We start from the raw sequence: 7,746 nt of genomic DNA, 5'->3' as shown, positions 1-7,746 counted from the left end.
TGTTCTGCTTGAGGCTTTACATTAAATTATACTCGGTTGACTTGGCGCACAGTCAAAAGCAATTGTTGAAATATGTTAAATCTTGTGTAGCTGTTTGTCATTGTACACGGGGATTGAAAATCCAATGATGTTCGCTCCTCTGAATGCAATGATGAACAGAATGGTAGTAGTGCAGGATGATTAAGAGTGGGTTTTTGTTTTATTTCCTGTTGATGAGTAACGGCAGTAATGCATCTTTACAGCATGTGATTAAAGAGAATACAGTTCTGCACATTAATGAAACATGGCAACAATTGCAAATAACATACTTATTAAAATAGAACCGCGTGCCCCCCCGAGCGTAATACCTTTCTTATTTTAACTGTATACTGTATTTACTCTTTTATTAAAAACGGCAGCTGTGGCATGCACTTTAATCCAGGTGATCTCCATATTTATAGAGCTTCTTATTGAAATTTAAAAATTCTTCTTTTTATTAGCTGTGCAAAAATAACTATATAAAATATATTGCTTTTACAATTACCAAGCCATAGGTGCTGTAAATAAATTATCCTAGACAGCAACACAAGCACACAGGAGGAGAGATTTTTAGCTTTTAACAAATGGGCAAATCCATATGTAATATACAAACATACAAACCAGGTATATTTTTTATAACCTCAAACATCATCTCAACCATACAATGTGCATAAAACAAAAGCAAAATACACAAACTTTTTTTTCTCAATAAGTCACAATACACTGATGTAGACCTTCACATAAACATGTTGAAAAATACACACTGTATTACTATTTACAAGGCTAGAGCAATTCCTCAAATCCAGTCCAGCAGTACAGTTTAGTGTTTTCCCTTGTCTTCTAACAGCCCTGCTTCAACTTGACTGAATTAGCTGAAAGAGGAGAGTTAGAGCTGATAACTCAGCAAATATTAAACTGTGGCCTTCTTGAGCAGGACTTGGGACACATTGCACTAGTGGTTAGAGATTCTATTCAAAACACAGGAATGTCTCATTATTGACCTCTTCTACTGTCCACATATTAACTTATTCATTCCTACATTTGTGTTTTTGTCAGCACCAGTGATATAATGTCCACAGTATAAGCTCCCACATGTGCATGTGTATTGTAAGCACAGATATGTAGTAATGGTTTGTAAAGTGCTGTGTGTTCATTTCTGTGTGCCCTGTTTCAGTGGTTAGTCTCCAGTGTGGCTGAAGCGTGATGAGCAAGCAGCCACCTTAGCACAAACTTTTGGCTTTACTGAGCCCCCTCACCCCCAAAAAAAAGGAAAAAGAAAAAAGAAAAATCAAAAACAGCAGTTAAGATGTGGGATGTAATCATTGTCCATAATGTACAATTTAAACCTGTTTTACAACTGAAGAGCAAAGTCAAGAAAATACTTTCATTTTAATATCAGATGTGTGTTTTTGTGTGTGCATTTGTGTAGCTGTTGTTCGTGTGAGAGAGCGCATGAAAGAGAGCAAGGAGCAATGGGTTACGGTTGTATTATGAATAGGCTCTATACATTAGACTCGATAAAGGATCGCTTTGGTTTCATTGAAGCTACATGAATGGCAGGATTATCTCGAGCTAAGCTGGGATGCTTGGGCTTACTGTCTGTGTAGGAATGCGCCATGGCAACAGCTGGCTTGGACTCTTTGTAACAGGTGGCGGCCTGGCAGAACTTGTCGTTGAATTCTTTAGCATGCAGGCTGCCGTTGTGCAGGCCCCCCAGAGCAGCTCCCTGAGAGGAGGCCTTGAGCTGCTCGTGGTAAGTGCTGGAGGGCTTGGGGTACGACAACTCACAGTTCACTCCCGCTAGCCCTGCAGAGGACATGCTGTGGCTGTCTGAGGAGTGACTCTGCCAGCCACGAGACTGGTGACACTGCTGCTGCTGCTGCTGCTGAAAACGTGCTGTTTTGTCCATAATGCCCATGAAAGGTCTGGGTTTGTATTCCACAGTGCTTCCCTGGGCAGGCTTGGTTTTGTCCACACTGGTTTTGGTGCGAACATCAGGGCCTTGTAGTTTCCCACTGTCTGACAGACTGCTGCTGGATGCCAAACTGCTTGTGGAGCTTGAGACCCTCATGCTGCCTGCCTGGGACCCAGAGCCAGAGCCTGCCCCCTGTGCTGACTCCTTTCTCAGCTCCTGCCCCTGAGCAGCAGGTGCTGCTGACAGAGCCAGACCCTCTAAAGAGCTCACAGAGTGGGCCGAGAGTCTCTCTGGAGCCCTACTGGGGCCGGATGAGGAGTATGCCTGAGACAGAAAGACACCTTCACTTTCATGGTGACCTGTAGCAGTAGATGTGTGGCCTTTGTCTTCACTAGGGGGTGGTAGAGGGCTGATGTCAATGCCTGGCCCTGCCTTCAGCATGTGACGTCCAGGGAGTGGGCTTGAAGGGCCATGGGTTTGTGATTTACAAGCTGTAGGCTGTGTAGAGCCTGCCTGGAGAGAGCTCAGGTGTTGGTTGGTTTTGACGATTTGGGCCTGTTTGGTGGGCTGCAGAATCAGGCTCTTGTGGGCCACAGGCTCCCGCTGGTGTTGCCTCTGGCTCTGCCTATGAGGAGGAGAGCCTGGTTGGCCAGCCTGCTGACCATTACCCACAGAGTCTGGCAGTGTCCGGTTAAACTGGTAGATATTCTGTGACCAGGGCTCAGCTCTGGCATCAAGCTGAGAGGAATCCTCCTCATCCAGGTCTCTCCCCAAACTGTTCTCTGTTAGATCTTCTTCCTCCCCCTCTTCGCGCTCATGGTCAGAGTCATGGTCAGCTGCAGATGGATTTAATGCCCCCTGTTGTTTGTTTTGGGCACGCTGCATTTGTTTGCATTCCTCTTCTACTCGAGTCAGGAGACGACGGATCTCACGATTGTTGGGGCAGAGCTTGGTTGCCTCATGCAGGTCAGCTAATGCTGCAGTGAACTGCCTGTAAGAAAAAGAAACAGAAAAAATTAAATAGGTAAAAGCGAAAGCAGAATAACAGTAGGGAAAACTGAAAGAACATGGAGGACAAGTAAGGCAAGGGCAAGCACAAAGTTATAATTTGGTTAATTCCATCCTTTTCTATGATATCATTAGAATGGACTATGATTAAAGTCTTTATAAAGAGAGCTATTTGGTTGTACCTGCTGCTCCTCTTAGCTCGAGCACGAGCATAGTATGCCTCATAGGATTTCGGCTTCAGCTCCAATGCCTTTGTGGCAAATTCCTCAGCCATGCCAAAGTCCTAGGTGAGAGAGAAAAACAGGGACTTTAACAAGTGGTTAACATACAATCCTGGCATCAAATTCAATATTTAAAATAAATGTATGTATTAATTTATATATTAAAAAAAAAACTCAGTTTCAACATTTGATGTTGTCTTTGTACTATTTTCAATTAAATATAGGGTTTCAATAAATCGCAGATCATTGCATTCTGTTTTTTTTTATGTTTTGCACTGCATCCCAAACAAGGTTGTATACTAAACCACTGAAATGTTTTCTAACGTGACAAAGGCAAGTGAGAACATAGAGAAGTTAGCTGATCTGACATACCCAAGCCAGCTCATCTGAGGTTTGAGCCAGTGTTCATAAAGCCTTTCAAAGAAATGAATGTGACCCACTGATTTGGTTTTATCACCAAGATCACCAAACACTTAAAATACTCCTATACTAGGTCAGCATGCCTACTGTAAGATATTACAGGCATACAGATTGTCTTTTGCTATTTGTAGTTAATTTCAGCCTCAGTCCACTGTATGTTGTAATTTACCTGAATAATAGGTGTTAGAATTAATGGACTCAATCTGTTCCTCAGAGCATTGTGCGGTTTTATTGTTTCACCAATCAAATGTGTAGAATGGAAACTGGCTCTGGACTATGCCTGTGTCATGGGCCGTTTTAAAGTGAGTCTGTTTATTGCTCCTGTGCTGAAACAAAATCTATTCAAGTGCTTTATGTAATATGTGTGTTTCTGGTGCTTTGGCATTCAGTTATGCATTGTAAATGGTACAAGAATCAGCACTGTAGACAAATCAGTTGAATGATGATGAAATATGTATCCTGCTAATTAAAAATCTGGGTAATAAAATAAGTTTTGCAATATATTCCCTGTTATTTTTGACAGAAATTAAGTGGTAAATTCATTCAGTATATATAAACTGACGTGTTTAGGAACCTATGGCGCCTACAATATCCCTTAAAACTCAGGACAGTTTTGGATTTAAATCTCGATCTGAAGAAATATTTGTTTCAGCAGGAAATCCAAAGCAGGTTATAAAATTCCAAAAAAAGTTATTTAATGACAAACGTGTAAGATGATATCACAACTATATAAATTTAGGAAAGAAAGAGTGATGCTCACATTGGTTTTCCGGCGGCAGCGTGAAAGGTTGAGGTACAGAGAGACTCGCAGCTCTCTAAATGCTTTCAGCTCCTCACCAAAGCCCTCCCTGGGAAACTTCCTCAGAGCATACTGATACCTCTGAGCTGCCTCCTTCATCTTCCCTCTCTGAAACACAGAGACAGAGAAAGAGAATAAGAATGCAAGCATTAAGAACAAGATGGAAAAAGAGAGAGTGAACGGGTAAAGAAGGACAGAAGAGAAACAGAAAGAGCAAAAAGAGTAATCAGATACTCAATATGTCCCAGCATGCAACTCGCACACTCCCCCTGCATCAATCACTCGTTCCAGCATCATCCTCTCTCTTTCTCCCTGACACAAAACTCAATCTCTTAAATGTCACACATCAATCACATACACATACTCTTCATCTTCTTTTCATTTAACTCAAATCTTTCTCTGATAAGAATCATTTAATAAAGCCATTATTTTTCGACTCAGTTTTTCATGGATTAGAGGGCAAAACTAAGACAAGTTAATTGAAGATAATAAACCTTCATTTTTATTTTAATAAGTGTAGAGAGATGAGAGTGGGTCTGGAGATTCATTACTAAAAAAAAAACACACATTAAACCTTTGCTTGGGCTTTGCTCTCTGCTGTATTGAAGATCAAAATTTGTTTAAAAGGTGTATGTGGCAAATGCATTAAGCATCTGAGGCATTTGAGTGTCTGAGATCAAGCACTGGGGTCAGCAAAAAAAAACAAAAAACAATGTGAGCGCCTGTGTTAACTTCTTCATACAGCAAAAATGGGCTAATGAACTTCCTGAAAAAAAGCTTAAATAAAGCCAAGCAATCTTTACTGTTATTGTTTTATTTTGGGGGATTATTCATCTAAGATAGTCATTCATGCATCTGATTTTTATCTGTGATCCTGAATGTTGATCTTTGTCTTTACCTTGTAGAGCAGATTGCCCTCCTCCATAAGCTTCTGTAGCAGGATGATGAGGATGTCAGGTTTAGAAGTGGCCATTGCCCAGGCTGCGTTACCTAGGTTAGAGGGAGGGAGAGAAGGTGAGTCGTCCAACCCTTTAAATGCTTTGCATTTAAAACTTCACTGTGAGAGTGGTAAAGTTACCTAAGAACTGTACCTGTTCGGTCATAAGGAGATGTTCTGTAGCCTTATGAGGGTTTTATTGAAAGCAGTTAAGAGAGAGGAAAAGAGTGAAACAGTGTAGGAATGAAAGACATGCAAAGAGAAAAATACAGAGAGATCGACATCAACCTGACTACACTCCATGCACTTACTATTTTCACAGGTTTGACTCTGGCTGTTCCACATTTGATCATTTGGGCCATGATTAAATATGCAATGGCCTCTTAGAAAACACAGTAGGCAACACAGACCTATGCAAAGAAATTAGGACAAACAGTGGAAAGGGGCCTCCAGTTTTATACAATCTCTGTATTCCAACTTACACCTGTGTGTGTCAGAGTTTATTATCACATCATCCTAATTATTATAATCTAAATACTGAGGTTTGTGAGGGCATTATGAGTGAATGGGAGGCATTACTCTGGCAGTGTAACGCTCTCATTTTCAGGGCCATAATAGAGCCTCTGCTGTTTACCAGTGGCCGTAAGGCTGTTGTTAACGGTCAGTGTTGCCATTGTGTGCATGTGTGTCACAGAGAGAGAATGCACCGCTGTCCTCCTTATCTCATTAGCGGATGTCTGGAAACTCAGTCATGAGTGACCGGCTTTACTAAATGACAGTACCACATGTGGAATTTATCAGGGCAAGTACAGCTGTTTTTTAGTAATTATCTACTGCTTTGTCAGTATGTTTCTAATTTTGCAGTATATTTACTTCAATAATCTACTAAATATTTAGTTCCACTGAAGGGGAATATGTCAACAGAAATACTAAATATGTTTCTAATATGTTTTGGTGTATTATTGCTACATTAAGTACAACCTAATATATACACCCAGTTCCTTTTCATTACAAGCTTCAATGTATTTTATAAGATTATATTCACCTAGTTTGGCCCCTTTCTTGAGTAAAGTGACTACCACTGAAGTGTTCCTGCAGCCTATTGCCCGATCCAAAGGCCTCATGCCACTATAGTCCACATGCTCAATCACAGCTCCTCTCTCCACCAGATAATGCACCTACAAAGAGAACACAACATTTCAAACACTCTACAGGAGAAATGGTTTATTGCTAATATGAAGATAGTCCTAACCGTAACCGTTACAGGAGAATTGTAAAAATTTGGTTAACAGGTATCAAATAACTCAAGGTTAATGTGACCTATAAACAGGGTTTGTCCTCCCCTGATGGTGTGGCTAGCCCCACCAGCATCTAATAACACTTAAAAACACAGAAAACAATGTATTATACAGCAATAACAACAATGCTATGTTCAATGAATTTACAGTTTTTTTCCATATTATTTACACAGACAAACTAACTAATGAAATAACAAAAAAAAAAAGCTGTATAATTTCTCAGGACAGAGAGGCTGTTATTATTCCACATCTGGTCTAAATAAGGGATTCTTCTTTTCAGATAACTCACAATCTCTGCATCTCCATAAAAAGCAGCCAGGTCCAGAGGAGTGCGTCCGTTCTTGTCTGAGTGGTCTATAACTGCACCCTTCTCCACCAGGAACTGAACCACATTCTTATGTCCTTTCAAGCACGCCCAGCTAAGAGGTGTTAACCCTTCCTTATCCACTGACGTTAAAGAGGCACCTGGGAAACACAGCACATTTAGTGCAATAGAAATAACTACAACCACAGGATCAGGACTATAAACTAATATTCTACTCAACAAGACAGATTTACAGATATTGAAGTGTTTATGTTGAATAAATTAGAAGCATTGCTCTTAAAGTCAACAAAATAGTAGAAATTAAAGAATGCACTGCATACCACAAATTTAGTACAACTGTACTGTGCAATTATTGTACATTTTATGATAGTGTAAAAAGCTGATCTAATTACACAGAAAAATTCTTGCTCCTTTTATTACTGCTGAACTTAGACTGTAGGAAGCCTTTTACCTTTAGAGAGGAGGAATTCCACAGTGCTGAGATGGCCCTCACATGCTGCCACCATCAGCAACGTGCGCCCCTGCTTATCACTCCCATTTACATCTGCACCATGCTGTAACAACACATCCGCGATCTGACACAGACACAGAGAAAAAAAGTGAACAATAAATTATTAGCACAATTTACTACCCAATCCCTGCCCCCTTTGGTAGAGGGATAGGTGTATTCATATTTGATAAGGTAGAATAAAATAACAGCAGACTATACTGTTGATTATACAAAGAATAAATAAATAAAGGTTTTTTCTCAGTAATTCAGTTTCGCTTAGTTTTGCGGTGGACATTACAGTTTTGATTTAGTTTG

General features: G+C 40.3%; 1 protein-coding gene across 6 annotated transcripts in view; it reads right to left on the bottom strand.

Moving 5' to 3' along the window:
- Positions 1-619: 619 nt before the first annotated feature.
- The window catches only part of tanc1b (tetratricopeptide repeat, ankyrin repeat and coiled-coil containing 1b), a 151,549-nt gene continuing 144,422 nt past the window's right edge, over positions 620-7,746 (bottom strand). For 3 of the 6 annotated variants that reach the window (XM_036567593.1, XM_036567602.1, XM_036567622.1), the window contains 8 exons: positions 7,393-7,516; positions 6,906-7,081; positions 6,364-6,496; positions 5,473-5,502; positions 5,280-5,371; positions 4,343-4,489; positions 3,124-3,224; positions 1,520-2,924 (listed from right to left, as the gene is read on the bottom strand). In XM_036567593.1, the coding sequence (XP_036423486.1) occupies positions 1,520-2,924; positions 3,124-3,224; positions 4,343-4,489; positions 5,280-5,371; positions 5,473-5,502; positions 6,364-6,496; positions 6,906-7,081; positions 7,393-7,516 (2,208 nt within the window). Of the gene's footprint in view, positions 2,925-3,123; positions 3,225-4,342; positions 4,490-5,279; positions 5,372-5,472; positions 5,503-6,363; positions 6,497-6,905; positions 7,082-7,392; positions 7,517-7,746 lie in introns of all 6 variants that reach the window. The other 3 variants (XM_036567584.1, XM_036567632.1, XM_036567612.1) reach the window with 2 other exon arrangements.

This window comes from Colossoma macropomum, unplaced genomic scaffold (genome assembly GCF_904425465.1).
Source record: "Colossoma macropomum unplaced genomic scaffold, Colossoma_macropomum, whole genome shotgun sequence".
In the NCBI taxonomy this organism is placed as follows: domain Eukaryota; kingdom Metazoa; phylum Chordata; class Actinopteri; order Characiformes; family Serrasalmidae; genus Colossoma; species Colossoma macropomum.
This window is presented reverse-complemented; position numbering and strand designations above follow the sequence as displayed.